Source organism: Blastomyces dermatitidis (genome assembly GCF_000003525.1).
Source record: "Blastomyces dermatitidis ER-3 genomic scaffold supercont1.5, whole genome shotgun sequence".
NCBI lineage: Eukaryota > Fungi > Ascomycota > Eurotiomycetes > Onygenales > Ajellomycetaceae > Blastomyces > Blastomyces dermatitidis.
The window spans coordinates 1929695-1944802 of NW_025544778.1; the positions used below are offsets into that span (position 1 = coordinate 1929695).

Here is a 15108-nt window from a genome sequence, read left to right on the forward strand (position 1 = left end):
TTGATACCGTATTTCGCCACGAACTCACCAACACTGTGCTACGATGCTAAGTTAGCATGAGAGAGTCTTGTTTGTCGTCGAGGTATTCAGGGTGCTCCACGCACTAAATTAGCGTGGTGGTCCATAGTTTGCGGCCGTGTTCGCCTACCTAGGATAAATTTATAAGAGTGTGGCGCTAAATTATTGCTCCGGGATATACCTGCGCATTGAGATCAGGTAGTTGGGGCCCGTTGCATTGCTTCAGGTGCGGAGTCGGTTGAAAACTCCTCGAACGGGATGGCGTTCCCTCCTTCGAAGCGGGATAGTATTCTGATGGTGAGGATTTTGTAGCCGGCATGCAGCTAAGCAGCATGTCGATAACTACATATGCCCGAGAACGTCTGACCCCTTCAACTTCAGCTCTGAGAGTAGATGCGGTTTCCCTCCGGGCGAAGCCTTCGTTTTCTCTTCCTTTATCTGCCAGCTGAATATTCTGCTTCTCTCACAATACCCTATCACTATCGAACCGGGAAAATGGAATTGCAGGCTGGCTTTCCCAGCCATGGCACGTATTCCTACTTCAGGCTGTGGCCGGCACCTTCTTGATAACTTTCGCAGCGTGCCTTGTGCACCTTCTGGAACCAGCCTTGTTAGCGTCCTTCTCGCCAAAATATGATGGATTCACCTGGGTCACGGGGGAACGTGGGCTGGGAAACTTTTTCTCTGTGGCCTATGACTGTGTTTTCGATGCTGGGTCACTCTTCAAGGTGGCGTATCAAAAGGTCAGGAACTGGTCGTTCTCGCCGAACTGGCATAAATCGTTTTGCTCATTTTCGAGCTTGGGCAGGTCAGGAACACAGGCAGCGAGATATTCCTGACTCCTTTCCCTCATTCCAACACGGGTTTTATGATGCTGCTTCCGCGGCAGTTTATTGCCGAGTATGCGCGTCAACCGGAGGCCATCGTCTCGTTCAATAAATACGTGCGGGACGTAATGCATCCAAAATACAGTTTGTTCGGGGCCAACATCCTTGATAACAACCTCCAAAAGCCTATTGTATATAGGGAGCTCTATCAGAAGCTTGGTAATAAGATAGAGATGATGAGCACTGAGCTGGTCGGCGCCCTAAATGATGTCCTGCTTCCGCAACTTGACGAGAACGGTGAGATGAAAATTAACATGTGGGACACCGCGACCAAATTTCTCTCCCGTACGAGCAACAGAATCATATCTGGTTACCCACTATGTCGTAATCAGGATACCTAGATGCCACCGTTCATTACGCAGTCAATATGTTCTCGCGGGCGGTGTACATACGTTTTATCCCGCGTTTCCTAAGGCCGTATGCGCCGTCTCCTTTCCATAGCGATCTAACGAAATTGACTGACTTGCTTTTTAGTCTGCTAGCTCCGCTGGTCCGCCGCTCACTTTCGCGAGACCGTAAAATTGTGGCTAAACATGCGGTGCCCATTATCAAAGAACGCATGCGGATCCTTGAAACCGCTGAGGGGAAGGGTATCGAGGCCGACCTGCCGGTAAGATTGTTCAGATGAATTATTTTGCCTCTCTCGAAAAGGGTCAACTAATTCACCGTTGAAGAATGACCTCCTGAGCCAAGCCATTGTAGCAGCTCGCAGGGAAAAACACTCATATATAGAGTATGACCCGATGCAGATTGTTAGTCGGCTCTTGGCCTTCAACTTCCTGCAGTCATACTCTAACACCCTCATAATGACCAATTGTATCTATGATCTGATCTCTCTTCCTAAAGGGGTTTTTGAGGAGACTGTCGCAGACCTCTGCGAAGAAATCAACAGGGAACTCGCAAAAGGCGACCCATGGTCTTATGACTATATCAAGAGGCTGGACGTCATGGATTCTTTCATCAGAAAGAGTCTTCGCGCAAATCCCATCGGCGAGGTTGGCCTCGAGCGAACAATTATGAGCAAGGAGGGCTTCACCTTTTCCAACGGTTTGCATGTCCCTCAAGGCACCACCCTTGCGGCTCCGCTCAAAGCTATCCAGAGGGATAAAGACAACTACCCTAGCGGCTTTGACCCCAAGCGCTCCCTCCGGGATCCAGCAAAGCCCAAGATAACGACAAGCTCCCCAGAGTTCCTCAACTTCGGTCTCGGACATCCTGCCTGTCCTGGGCGATGGTTCGCTGCTAGCCTTCAAAAGCTTGCCTTTTCGCATCTTCTCCTTGAATATGACTTCGTTCGAGTGGATCAGCGACCTCCGGGAGTCCGGAAAGTGACTTTAGTTGAACCCTGCGGCAGATCCCTGATCACCCTAAGAAAACGCAAGGCTACTTAGTTGAGGGACTGTATAAGAGCAGGCAACTTGTTGGTGTGATGTTGCTTGCTTGCCCCTTATAGGCTGTGCGAAAGTGTGAACAATCACTGCTATCTTTGAAGTGAGATATCATTTTTGGCAATCTATTGCTGAGGTGGTCATCAGTGTCCAAGTATCTACAGAACAGTTAGTGTAGTGAAACAGAAGAATGTACATGTACATACCTCTACCCTAGTTCGATACTCCCAAACCATCATGCGCATTCGAAAAATGAAAAGAAGCTGTCATCCCAGCTCTCTACACCTCGCTAACCTTTTGGCCAATGTAAGATGGAATATAACATCTCATTCTATCCTCAGTAACTCTCCATGAACCTGTTCTTAAAACCATCCTCTCCCAGAATCAGATGCATTTTTGCCAAGCTAGTACATTCAGTATAGGACGAATTTCGGCATCCAGGGGTGTCCAAGCGGCTCAGAATAAAGTGAGGCAAAATGTCATGCGAGGAAGCCCGGTTGTGTGACTCTATCATTGCTTGGTTTCTAGCTTCTCCTGTACAACTCGACATTTGGTTCCCTGTAAAGTTGCCCTGACAAAGTCCGAGAAACTCCCAGAGAATGCAGAGCACAAACGACAAAAAGAGCCACCAAGTTTTCCTGTTCTGCGCAGAGACGGGATGGTGAAAGTGTTGCATTGATTATATACACTTTCGTTCGCAGGAGGGACTGGTGATTGGGCTTAGAGTTAAAAAATAACTGCCCATCCATTTGAACTGACCCCGTCTGCCCAGGAGGCAAACAGTCTCGGAAGAATGCTCGTCTAGATTGTCGGTCAACAGGTGGCCTACTGGCCACTCTGTATCTTCTGGGAGCGTCAACGAGATCCGGATTCTGCCACCCAGATGGGAACTCCCCGTGAACATCGGTTTTGTTGAATGATATGTGTGTCTGCGTGATTTCGCGTCAAAACTCCCATGCTATTAAGTAACCTGCTGAGGATCGATTATTTATTTTCTATATTTTCTTTTCTTGTCCCCTTTTCCCCCTTTTTTCCCCTCTTTTCTCTTCTTATCTAGGGTAATTTGTTTAACCTGGTTTGACCACAGCACGACAAAGCAGACCCTACCCAAAAGGGTTCTCAGCGTCTTTTACTTTGAGAAGATATTGGCAAACCGCGTTTTCAGAGAAGCGAAATACCAAACCATCCTCGTAGGAGCCAGTTCCATACTCTCCGCCACTAGGCCACCTGCACGATACTTCTTCCAGGTTATCCAGTCCACGCAGAATTCGAAATGCATTTCTCCAGCTTCCGTTGAGAATTTGCAGCCCGTCCATGTCTAGTATCTTTAAAGAGCTTCGAATGGGGTCTACTATCTTCCAGAGTTCTCGCTCATGGAACGGCACACCAGTGACACACCAGTGAGCGAAAGTGCCTGCAGCTGTGGCCACTCGCAATCAGGAAGCAACTCGTCCAGGCTAATATACGGCGGATCGCTATGGAGGGAATAATATAGATATCCAGATTCACGGAACGTACACTCTCCGTATTGAGAAAGGCCGTCGTTAAACTAGCAAGGTGTTGCATCTCCTCGTAATGCTGCTCAGCAGGTATAACGACGCCGAATTCAAGGTTCTGCTTCGACCACCAACGTACTGCAAAGGACAAGTGTTCCGCCCTCTGTACGATGCTCCTAGTGGCATCGTGTTGAACTTGACTCGGTTGAAAGAAGTGTAGACGTTTAGGAGCGTCCAACTTGACAGTGAGGCGGGATGGAAATATTTCGTGCTTGGAAAGCTAAACGAAAATCCCTTTGAATGTCCGCGCGGTTCTTTGCTGAACGCCAAGGACTGACCTCGAGATTCCAGAACGTCTAAAACGATATCCGAACATATTTCATCCGAATTTAGCCACTCCATGATCGTTGCCATCGAACAACTTCTGCAGTCGATCTCATTTAGTACTTCGATGTTCCCAAAAATTTCAAAAGAGAGTGGACGGCGGAACTTGGACAGAGCAGCGCCTATCCGCTTTAGATGACTACCACGTTTAATAACAGCTTGTTGATCCACAAAACGAGTGTTATATACGTCAAAAGTATTTGCCATCATCCAGATATGTGCGGAGCTTAAGGAGGGAGGACGATCTTCTATTGCCCCCGGGTATAGAGAGTCCAAAGCGAACCTCATGTCAGAGAGTCGAGCTTGAATTCTGTTGAATAGTTCTAGCTCCTCCGCAGTTCTTCGTGTTGAGTTAAGATTCTTGTAATTGTCAGCCCAATTGACCGGAAGCGGCGGTCGCACTCAGATTTAAGGCCGTCCTTCGTTGGTTCGTCCTGGATGTCTCCGTAGAAACATAGAGATAACTCCATGGTGGTGATGGACTTGTGGAAAATAGTGTGATTTGAGACTGCTTCCAGCGCCAATAAGGATTTCGTGGTGATCCTGACAGTCAATGTATCAAAAAGGAAAAGCGAACTGGCGTTACAGAGACAGACACTTCGACGTGAGGCGGAGGTTCTGGATGTCCACGATAGATCCTTTGAGATACGGACAGCAGTGTATCAACAGCTCAGGAGGGAGTCTTTCAATAGTTTGTGAGGCCATTGCTGGTCGACTTTTCAATTATATGTGAAACATCGGGCTCGCCATCAACAGCACGGCCATAATGTTGAAGCGGGAGAGATGAGCTGGAGTTCCCCCGCAGGACACTCTCTCAGACAGCCTCGCGCGCCAGCTAATGGCCGTACACATCGTTCGCGAGATACAATGGAGCGGTTCAGATAAATAAACTCCGTGCCTCGGTGTTTCGTAAAATAGCTACCATCAGAAGCGCTAGATATTTAGCAGCCAAACAGAGGAGACTGTCGGTCAGCGATCTAACAAACAACCAGTCATGAGCTGGAATCATTGTCAACTTCTTAAACAATTGGTTGAACTGAACATAATTGACTGCTTCTGGTAACAAGCGGTAAGTTTAAAACTCTTCCGCCGAAGGGCGGAGGTCAAGGTTTGCCAGGGCAAATATTTTGTCCACGGCTCGCTTGTGGCGATGAGGCTATAATAACTACCGACTCAAGATTCAAGAACTTTTAATATTTATTGAAGCTGCTCGTCACCGCGAACTAAATGGCTCCACACAACCATCAAAGCATAATCGATTTGGTCCTATGATAAGTAGCCCACTTGCGAATCTATTCATCATGGCAAGTGGCGTCCCAGTCGACGTGAGGGCTACCGATGATGTAAGTGGTCTTCTTCCCCAGGTTGCAGACAGACCTCGCTATAACTTGCTCATCTTCACTCCACCTAAACCATACATCTAACGCATTTGCCATGGAGAATTCGGGCGACTCCAACAGTGAACCGGAATTGCACACCCGGCTTGAGGTAAATAGTTGCAACTTCTGCCGCCAAAGCTCTGAACGCCCGCCTACATCGCAGGGGGTCGTCCCGTACGTATACTAACCCCTGCTTGATTTGAAGGTTGTCTTCGACCAAGATGCTGGACATGTTCGTAAATCCTCCATAGTCTCTGCCGATACTCCCAGGCTTTCACGTCGCCATGCAGACCAGCGGAGCGATTCTGCGTGTTTCGTCCACGCCCTGCTCAGCCAACCACAGGCGCGCCGACTCGGTCGAGTTAGCGAAACCAACGAAACGAAAGACTCGTCAAAATTGCCTTCTTCACAGTTGGATGATTCCCTACCTCCTCGCATAACACAATCCCGCCTCTTGACCAAAAGGCAACTTTCAGACATGGCGTGGAATGTTCGGGCACTATCTAAAAAGCTTGGGAGCGTTAAAATGAAGCTAGATGTCAAGACTGTGTTCATCCTTACGAAACCACAAGAGCAATGCCTTGTGCTTCTGACGAGAAGAGTCGCCCGGTGGCTTTTATCAAAGGACCGGGACCAGCCATACACAATTTATGTCGAGAAGAGACTAGAAGATGAGAAAGAATTTGACGCTGCGGGGCTGTATGAGGAGGAGCCATCTGCGAAAGGAAGATTAAAATTTTGGGATCTAGATCTTGTGAAGAAGAAGCCACAAACGTTTGATTTTATAGTCACGTTAGGAGGTGATGGCACGGTTTTATATGGAAGCTGGCTCTTCCAGCAGGTGGTTCCCCCGGTCCTGTCCTTTGCGCTTGGCTCGCTAGGGTTTCTCACCAACTTTGACTTTGAACACTATCAATCGACGCTTGAGACGGCCTTTCGCGATGGTGTCACAGTAAGCCTCAGGTCGAGGTTCGAATGCACTATCATGCGGAGCAGGCCGCGACCCAATCAGGAAGGACAGAGGGATTTAGTGGAAGAGTTAATTGGAGAAGAATCGGATGATGATACAACACATCGCCCCGACACAATGTTCCAAATATTGAACGATGTTGTCATTGATCGAGGACCAAATCCCAGTACGCATGCACTCTATGATTTCTCTTCTCTCTACCTCCCCCTAAAACTTTCATTTCTCTCTCCTGGAGCCATTTAATAACCATTTATTTAGCAATGTCATCAATCGAAATATTTGGTGATGATGAACATTTTACTTCCGTACAAGCGGACGGTGTATGCGTTGCGACCCCGACGGGTTCAACAGCATACAACCTTGCTGCTGGTGGCTCACTGTCGCATCCTGAAAACCCCGTTATCCTTCTTACCGCCATATGTGCGCATACTCTAAATTTCCGGCCCATTATATTACCCGATACCATCGTCCTCAGAGTGGGAGTGCCCTACAACGCAAGAGCTAGCTCGTGGGCTGGCTTCGATGGGCGCGAACGGTGAGATTTGCCCCCAGGATAAAGTTGTTTCAATGAACAGAATCCAGCGAAGCAAAAGGTCTCTCAAGATGGCTAACTTCATAACAGAATGGAATTATGTCCCGGGGACTACGTCACAATTTCGGCTTCAAGATACCCCTTTGCCTGCGTTACTCCGTCCGCGGCCCGCAGTCATGACTGGATACAGAGCATCTCAAGGACGCTGAATTGGAATTCGCGGCAAAAGCAAAAAGGTTATGATCTAACTAAGGGCTGCGATGGTGACAAAGGAAAGTTGTGAAAATTTTACAGACCTAGGCATAGAAGCACCTCCAGGTTCTCTAACTGTACATTTACGAAGAAACCCTTAACCACAATAGTACTTTCTATCGGCGTACACAATATTAGCGAGGTATAGACAATATAAACCCTTAGCTGGGTATGGAAGGGGGCAACAATTAACTAATATTGTTGGGGATCTGGATTCTATGTGGTATAGTTGCAGCACACAAATAATTAAAAAGAGAATATACGAAGTAATTTATTTGTAGGGAAGGCGGACTGCGCATGTGTCCTAACGGCCCACCGTATAATGGTACATCTTGTCGTTGAGCTTCATTGGGCGGCCAGAGATCGATAACATTTAACCAGAGCTCAACAGACAAAAGCAAGGGAAGGCCTTTCGAACAAGAAATTTATTTTTCCTGCAATCACGTTAAACAATCGTATTGCTATGGTCTCAGTCGCAACATCCCAATAGCCGTGATATAGCCATTTTCCAGGACACCACTGTCGTCCGCACGGGACTACTCTCCCTACTCCCCTTCGTCCTCCGATAACATGGCATCTCCCACCAAACACACACATACCTCCTCCACAAGCACGGCCAACAATGTCGGGGAGTCACAGGAAAAGCTCCGGTCGAGAAGCACACCCCAGCCTACGGGGCTGCGCGTCCCTTCGAACAAGAAAACTATTTACGACCGGAATCTTAACCGCACCCGCAATTCGGAGCTCAGCAAAGCAAGCTTCGCTTATCTTTTTTCAGAGATGGTCATATATGCTCAGCGTCGTGTGACGGGAATACAGGACCTGGAGAGGCGGTAGGTGTATATATACCCCTCGTGCCCATTAACAGGACCATCCTCCAATATCCCTAGTAGAACCCCGACTAACCACCCATACATTGCAATCCTCCAGCCTCAACGAGCAAGGCTACCCGCTAGGTCTCCGTCTCCTTGATCTTCTCCTCTACCGCTCCCTTTCCAGCTCCTCATCCGGCGGTCTCACGTCCTCATCAGGCACCCAGCCTACCAGACCCCTTCGCATCCTCCCCCTTCTCCATCTAATACATGGCCCTCTCTGGCGTCTCCTCTTCTCCCGCCCAGCAGATGCTCTAGAGCACTCTGTGTCTCCAGCCACACCAAATGAATATATGATCACTGACAACGACCCGCTAGTCAACACATATATATCTGTGCCTCGTGAGATGAATATGCTGAATTGTGCAGCGTATGTGGCCGGGATAATTGAAGGGGTCTGCGATGGGTGTGGTTTTGAGGCAAAGGTGTCAGCTCATAATCAGGGGAATGAGATGTGGCCGAGCCGGACAGTGTTTCTGGTACGGTTTGGAGAGAGTGTCATGGAGAGGGAGAAGATGTTAGAAAGAGCGGGCGTGAAGTAAATTTTTTTTTTCTTTTTTTCCTTTTTACCGGATGGAGAATGATTTACGAGTTTGAGGGAGGGGTTCGTCGTACATGTACATGTACTGGAGTTTGTTTGGCATGTTCCACTGCTTTGGCCAGGAGTTTATTCTCTCTTCCCCGCCCGGTTGCTACTTTTCTCTGTCGATCTTACTGTCGTTTGTCCGTGCCCTTTTCTACGAGTTCGTGGCGTTTGTGGGTGCGCTACTTCCTTGTTAAGCCACTACTATATGGATTGGCGTCGCTCGAGAGGGTATTTATATCGTCTATGCAGCTAATGAAAATAGTGGAGATACCACATACTTTTTCGTTATCCGCGCTTTTATCCTATTTACGCCTTATGCAGTGGATTTGCCCGCGGCTATCTAGGCTCAGTAAGCTACTAAACTACCTACAAAAAACTTGACGAGTACGCTCAGTCTCTCTCGGATACGACTCTAATCCGCTGACGCAGATACGAGAAATTCCCAAAGGCAGCTAACTCGGTTTGCGATCCGTTCATACGCGCTCCTCAATCTTTGCGCCACTGTCGTCTTTTGCGAGGATGATTTAACGGTCTCCAGAGAGCGCATCCTTATGCATGAATGGTTACATGCTAGACGAAGCTATGAGACTTGGAGCTGGCGTCTGAAGCGCCACTGACAATGAAAACTGGTGTTACCAAGTTATGTACATTGACCTTGCAACTTAACAAGCCCCGGTTGGTAGCAGGTCCAGACGATGGGCAATTGTGGTACAAAGGGCAGGTAGATCTACCCCAGAACCGCACCTTATTTTGGATGATATTGTGCAGTGACGAGGCTTTCAGTAAGTATGGCACACCGAATGTGTGATGAGTTAGAATGGTGGTTATTATCTGTCAAAGTTCGATTATTCTTTTCATGCTCCACCCCTTAACATTCCATCCAGTTTAAAAGAACAACCGGAGATTTGACATAGCAGGATTTATTCGTATTATCAACATGGCATTGATTACTCTATATTTAAATACTCCGTAGCTATATGTGGGGAATCTAACTACGAGAATCTGCGCGTAAGTTTGGGGGAGTGTAATGTAATTTTTGTATATGGATTCCGGAAAATATATTTTCCGGAATAGGTACCAACGACATCATCGCAAAAAGTGCATTTTGACAAACTGCTCTGGATCAATCTCGTTTAGCTACCAATCTACTTTCACCTGCATCCCTCGACTCGTGCGGCATAGTTTCTGTTCACTGTACTGTACCATCTTGATAATGGCTCCCACCTAAGACTACTCTACGTAAGTCATCCGTTCACGCACGACCCACCATGCCGCCTCCGTTCCCGTCGTCTCGGGGTCGCATGACCGCGAATCCGCAGAGACCACAACGCTATCGACCGGGAAAACCAATTGCCGAAGAGCCGTCTTCAGAAGAAGAAGAGGATGAAGAAGAGGAAATCAATGAGGAAGTAGAACGGCGACGAGAGCGGGAGAGGCTACGAAGGGAACAGCGGAGAGCGCCTCCGCCGAAGGCGACATCCTTCCCGGCAGGCGCCACGTCGAAAATCACCAGCGGAGTTCAAGGCGTGAAGCTAGAAGAGGAAAGCGAGGATGAGGCAGGCTTCGTCACCGATGAGGAGGAAGATGGGGAAGATGTGAAGGTGGCCGGTCGTGGGGCGCGTGCAGAAGGGGATCAAGCTAGTGGGAGTGGGGAGGAGGAAAGTGAAGAGGAGAGTGAAGAGGAGGAGGAAGAAGAGGAATCAAGCTCGGAAGACGAAGCCCCTAGGCGGGTATTACTTCGGCCTACCTTTATCAAAAAGAGTCAGCGGAAGGAATCGTCAACTCCAGCTCCGGGTTCCTCCACTGCAGATCCGACTGCAGAAAACGAAGCGGAAAGCGCTCGAAGACAGGAGAAAGCCGACCTTTTGATTCGGGACCAACTGGAGAAAGAGGCTGCAGAGCGCGCGGCGGGGAAGAAATCGTGGGACGACGATGAGAACGTTGAAGGCGAGAACGAAGAGCAAATAGACGATACTGATGGGCTAGACCCGGCTGCTGAGCTTGCCGCGTGGAAACTGCGAGAGTTGAAGCGTGTCAAGCGTGAGCGTGAAGTCATCGAGCAGGTAGAGAAGGAGCGCGAGGAGATCGAGCGTCGTCGAAACCTCACCGCTGAAGAACGAGAGCGTGAGGACCGCGAGTTCCTGTCGCAACAAAAGGAAGAGCGCGAAGCCGGAAGGGGGAAAGCTGGATTTATGCAACGATATTTTCACAAGGGGGCATTCTTTCAGGAAGACCTGGAGGCTACAGGGCTGGATCGTCGCGATCTCATGGGAAGCCGATTTATGGATGAGGTTAAGAATCGTGAAGCGTTGCCGCAATACCTACAAGTCAGAGATGTAACCAAGATTGGTCGAAAGGGCAGGACGAAGTATCGAGATTTGAGAACAGAAGACACAGGGCGCTGGGGAGTGGATGGATACAACCGCTCAGTAGCATCGAACAACGCCGCACGGTTTGGGATCACCGATGATAGATTCCTGCCCGACCAGCGCGATGGGGATAGGGATAAGCCATCCGGTCCTACGGGTGCTAATTCCAGCGCCATTAGAGATCGACCACGACACCGGCAACGGTCACGGTCACGGTCACCGCCACGGCAACGGTCTGAATCAAGATCAAGGTCAAGATCGAGGTCAAGAGTGCGATCACGGCGGCGTTCCCCCTCACGATCCAGGTCCCCGCCCAGATCTCCACGACGCAGGGACCGCTACCGTGACGACGACAGGTACAGAAGAAAGCGAAGTCCGTCGCCTTACCAGGACCGAGATAAACGGCGTCGGGTGGATTCTGTTGCCTGAAACATACAATGCCTTTTTTATGTATTCCCCGTACAGGAAATCAAGCTTGCAGGTTGTGATTCACGGTATATGCATTTTAACGGAGTTTGGTTCCTATTGTAATTTAGCATCTTCGTGTCATCTTTCACGGGGAAATTGTTTGGATCTGTATTATATAGGGACATGACATGGCAATCCTTTTTTAACTTTTTTGTTTTTTACCTTTCGCACGCCTTCCTTCTTCAATCGAGAAATGGAAATATTTGCACATATACCCTCCCCCCCCTGAACACTATGAAACACAAATTAAATGGCTCGCGAACTACGATTTCCATCCAAATCCAACTTGGTGATAGTATTTCCCTGTGGAAATGTCTATATGTGGTACTACTGAACGTAAATGCAGGACAACATATATATAGCTGTCACTGTCAGCCGATATCAGCAGTGGATATATGTATGTAGATCCGTGATTATGCAGCTGGTGAAGTGGCAGATTCCAGCCTTCTGCAACTGATAAAAAGAGGCACCCGGGATCAAGGCTTTCTACTAATATTAAATATTGTCTAATGGCATGATGTTAGCCTAGTCATAACAATAAATATCATATTTCATGGCGACTATCATGTGGGGTGGTGGTTTACCTGACCCGCAAGATTGAAATGCCGGGCCGGAGGGATTTGGATCAGTCGGTCATAGCCCCGGCTCACCATCCAAATATCCTCGATGGTCTAGTGGTGATGATTTCCGCTTGTCATTCAGTTTGTGGACTGACGAGCGCGGGAGACCAGGGTTCGATTCCCTGTCGGGGAGATTTTATTTTCGTCATTTTTTTTGAAAATTTTCAGTGAAATTTCTTATTTGCTTTGGTTCCAGATTGGACTCCCTTCTTAATCGAGAATTTTCTTTAGAGCTTCTGAAGTTGCAAAATATCTGAATAGCGAACATTATTCATTATCTTGAATTAAAAGTTTGTGTAACCCAAGGACCCGAACCAGCACGCGCCTCAGGTTTGACTAGCTTCATAAACCTTGGCAAGTAAATTTTTTGATTCTCTGACAGATGTTCTCTGCTTTTTCGAAACCATCTGCCCAGTTCTGACATTTTAATATTATTGTTGTCAGCTAGCTTCATCTTTATAACCTCCAGCGATGTAGCCCGCTGTTTCACGCAAACAAAGAGCCAGTGATATTGAAGGACAACCCTGCCTGTCAAACTGCCCTGACTACAAGCCACCTGACTGTGTGGCTGTGCTAGTTTACGCGCTGACAAGCTATCCGGCGTTTCTCAATCCTTGCTGACATCAGCATGATGCATTGTCCTCTAGTCCAGGGCAGGCCTAGCGTGTTATATTATCGGGCTAGCTAGTCCTAGATTAGGTTAATCCCGCGCGCCTCTTCCCGCTTCTAGCCTGTCACCAGATTATATGGCCCGCGCTAGTGACAACGCTAAGTCTGTTCCAGCCTAGCGTTGTTTCAGTCCCGAGGTTCCTGCCCCGGACAGACCACTCTGCAGCCGGAACTGAGCCACTTGTCACAGATCTGCCCCTGGCGGTTGACCTGCGCAGCCAATCAGGCGCCGTCTCCGTCCGTTTTGAGACGGGTTTGGCCCAGTTGGCTTTTCTTCAGCGCGCTAAGAGAACTAAAAGAGGACTCGGTTGTATCTCCCCTTTCTCCTCTTTCTGCTCCTCCTCACAACAACCACTCACCAACCCACACATACACGCAACGCAACCGCACACACGCTCTCTCCCTGCGTTGCTCCTCGCATCGCGCCTTTGCCTCAATTCCACCCTCTCCCCGGTGGTGGTGGGGTCTGTCGTTCATTTTAGTCGCATTCTCTCTGGCTGTGTGGTTGTTCACTTCACTCTTTCATGGACGAGATACCAGGCAACTTGTTGAAATAAAATCGCTCATCAATTCATTCATTCATTCATTCATTCATTCATTCATTCATTGATCCATTCACTCATTAGGACTTGATTTTGCTACAGACGATCACTTACTTACTGTTTCATGCCACTTTTGCTCCACTGACAATGCCCTCCCTCCTGCTTATAGCGACTTTGTTCGCTTCTCTGCTCTTCTCCTCCGTCACAGCCCAAACATGGACAGCCTGCAATCCCCTCGAGAGGGACGACTGTCCCCGGAACCCAGCCCTGGGAACCACCTATCAAGCCAACTTTACAAACACCCTTAATGAAGTCATTTGGAACATCACTAACGGTAAACTCGACTACACCGAGGACCTCGGCACCAGCTTCGCAATCAAAGAAAGACTCCAATCCCCAACCATCCAATCCCACTTCTACATCTTCTTTGGCCGGCTAGAGGTCATCATGAAAGCCGCCTATGGCACCGGCGTGGTCAGCAGCATCGTGCTCCAGTCAGAGGACCTCGATGAAATCGACTGGGAGTGGTTGGGCGGCGATACTACGCATGTCCAAACAAACTACTTCGGAAAGGGAAATAGGACTCTAGGTGGTCGTGGTGGTATTCATGAGATGGATGCGCCTATGGAGAAGTTTCATAATTATACGATCGACTGGACTGTGGAGCGACTGCAATGGTGGATCGACGGTGAATTGCTCCGTACCGTTACCTACGACGAGGCGCTGGGTGGGAAGAATTACCCGCAAACACCCATGACTGTGCGACTGGGTATCTGGCCCGCTGGCGACAAGCAGAACGAAAAGGGAACCATCGAATGGGCTGGTGGGGAGGTCGATTACAGCAAAGTTCCATTTTTCATGACCGTGAAAAAACTCAGGGTCGATGACTACTCAACCGGCAAGGAGTATGAATACACTGATAGATCGGGCTCCTGGGAAAGTATCAAAATTCACAAGTACGTTTAAAACTACATCCCTGAAAAAAAACGGAGAACTAATATCTAACTAACATCACACAGTGGCACTTCCTACCTCGCCGAAGAAGCCCACAAGCCTCCCCCAAAATCCCTCGGGCAGAAATGGCGTGAGCTCCCCAGCGGTGCAAAGATAGCCGTTTACGCCTCCGCCGGCGGAGTTGCCCTCGTCGCTTTTCTCGTCCTCATATTTTGCTGCGTCAAGCAACGAAGAGCAGGCCGCAGGGAAAATGCTCTCCAGGAAAGCAGATTCACCTCGGAACAAAATGATATGATCACGATGCAGACGCGGTGGAAGAAGGGGCACTATCAACAAATTTAATGATAGTGTATTTTTTTTTTTTTTTTTTTTTTTTTTTTTTTTTTTTTTTTTTAATCCTTCTCCTTTTTCCACTGTGGTGTGGAGGCAAACGGTTTTTCCCCTTTTTCCCCTTTTTCCCCTTTGACATCTTAATAATTTCTTACGGAGGCGTCTTGTAGTTATTGATCGACACATACACACAACGCACACAACATGACATCCACACATACATATATACACCAGCCGCCTGGCCAGACATGAGTAGGCTAAAATGAAAATACGAAAAGAGAAGGAAGGACAAACAAGAGTCAACTGCCGTGGCGGAGGATATTTCTTTTTATGCCCCTTTCCTCTTTGTTGCATTCCTTGCATTCCCTATCCGCCTGCTTAGCAGTCAGGGC

At 48.4% G+C, this 15108-nt stretch overlaps 6 protein-coding genes and 1 non-coding gene across 7 annotated transcripts; 6 read left to right on the plus strand and 1 right to left on the minus strand.

Annotated features, from left to right (window-relative positions):
* Positions 1-828: 828 nt before the first annotated feature.
* On the plus strand, positions 829-2296 carry BDCG_05101 (cytochrome P450 monooxygenase; the record flags this gene model as incomplete). The annotated part of the gene is made up of 4 exons (XM_045420762.1): positions 829-1142; positions 1238-1322; positions 1380-1515; positions 1580-2296. Exons 1-4 carry the CDS (start codon positions 887-889, stop codon positions 2294-2296), a joined length of 1194 nt encoding a protein of 397 aa, XP_045276801.1. The 5' UTR covers positions 829-886.
* A 1126-nt stretch (positions 2297-3422) lies between these two features.
* Positions 3423-4643, minus strand: BDCG_05102 (uncharacterized protein; the record flags this gene model as incomplete). Its single annotated transcript, XM_045420763.1, has 4 exons — positions 3423-3611; positions 3812-3927; positions 4128-4513; positions 4576-4643. 4 exons carry the CDS (start codon positions 4641-4643, stop codon positions 3423-3425), a joined length of 759 nt encoding a protein of 252 aa, XP_045276802.1.
* A 798-nt stretch (positions 4644-5441) lies between these two features.
* BDCG_05103 (serine/threonine protein kinase) lies at positions 5442-7337 on the plus strand (the record flags this gene model as incomplete). The annotated part of the gene is made up of 5 exons (XM_045420764.1): positions 5442-5516; positions 5614-5661; positions 5758-6688; positions 6781-7057; positions 7145-7337. 5 exons carry the CDS (start codon positions 5442-5444, stop codon positions 7335-7337), a joined length of 1524 nt encoding a protein of 507 aa, XP_045276803.1.
* A 539-nt stretch (positions 7338-7876) lies between these two features.
* Positions 7877-8720, plus strand: BDCG_05104 (BET3 family protein; the record flags this gene model as incomplete). The annotated part of the gene is made up of 2 exons (XM_045420765.1): positions 7877-8139; positions 8237-8720. 2 exons carry the CDS (start codon positions 7877-7879, stop codon positions 8718-8720), a joined length of 747 nt encoding a protein of 248 aa, XP_045276804.1.
* Positions 8721-9920: 1200 nt separating this feature from the next.
* Positions 9921-12215, plus strand: BDCG_05105 (microfibrillar-associated protein MfaP1). Its single transcript, XM_045420766.1, has one exon. The coding sequence runs from the start codon at positions 10033-10035 to the stop codon at positions 11560-11562; it is 1530 nt and encodes a 509-aa protein (XP_045276805.1). The 5' UTR covers positions 9921-10032; the 3' UTR covers positions 11563-12215.
* Positions 12216-12261: 46 nt separating this feature from the next.
* Positions 12262-12354, plus strand: BDCG_17060. The gene has a single exon. It is a non-coding gene; the product is annotated as a tRNA-Asp (tRNA).
* Positions 12355-13089: 735 nt separating this feature from the next.
* BDCG_05106 (murein transglycosylase) lies at positions 13090-14747 on the plus strand. Its single transcript, XM_045420767.1, has 2 exons — positions 13090-14388; positions 14452-14747. Exons 1-2 carry the CDS (start codon positions 13580-13582, stop codon positions 14726-14728), a joined length of 1086 nt encoding a protein of 361 aa, XP_045276806.1. The 5' UTR covers positions 13090-13579; the 3' UTR covers positions 14729-14747.
* The last annotated feature ends 361 nt before the right edge of the window (positions 14748-15108 follow it).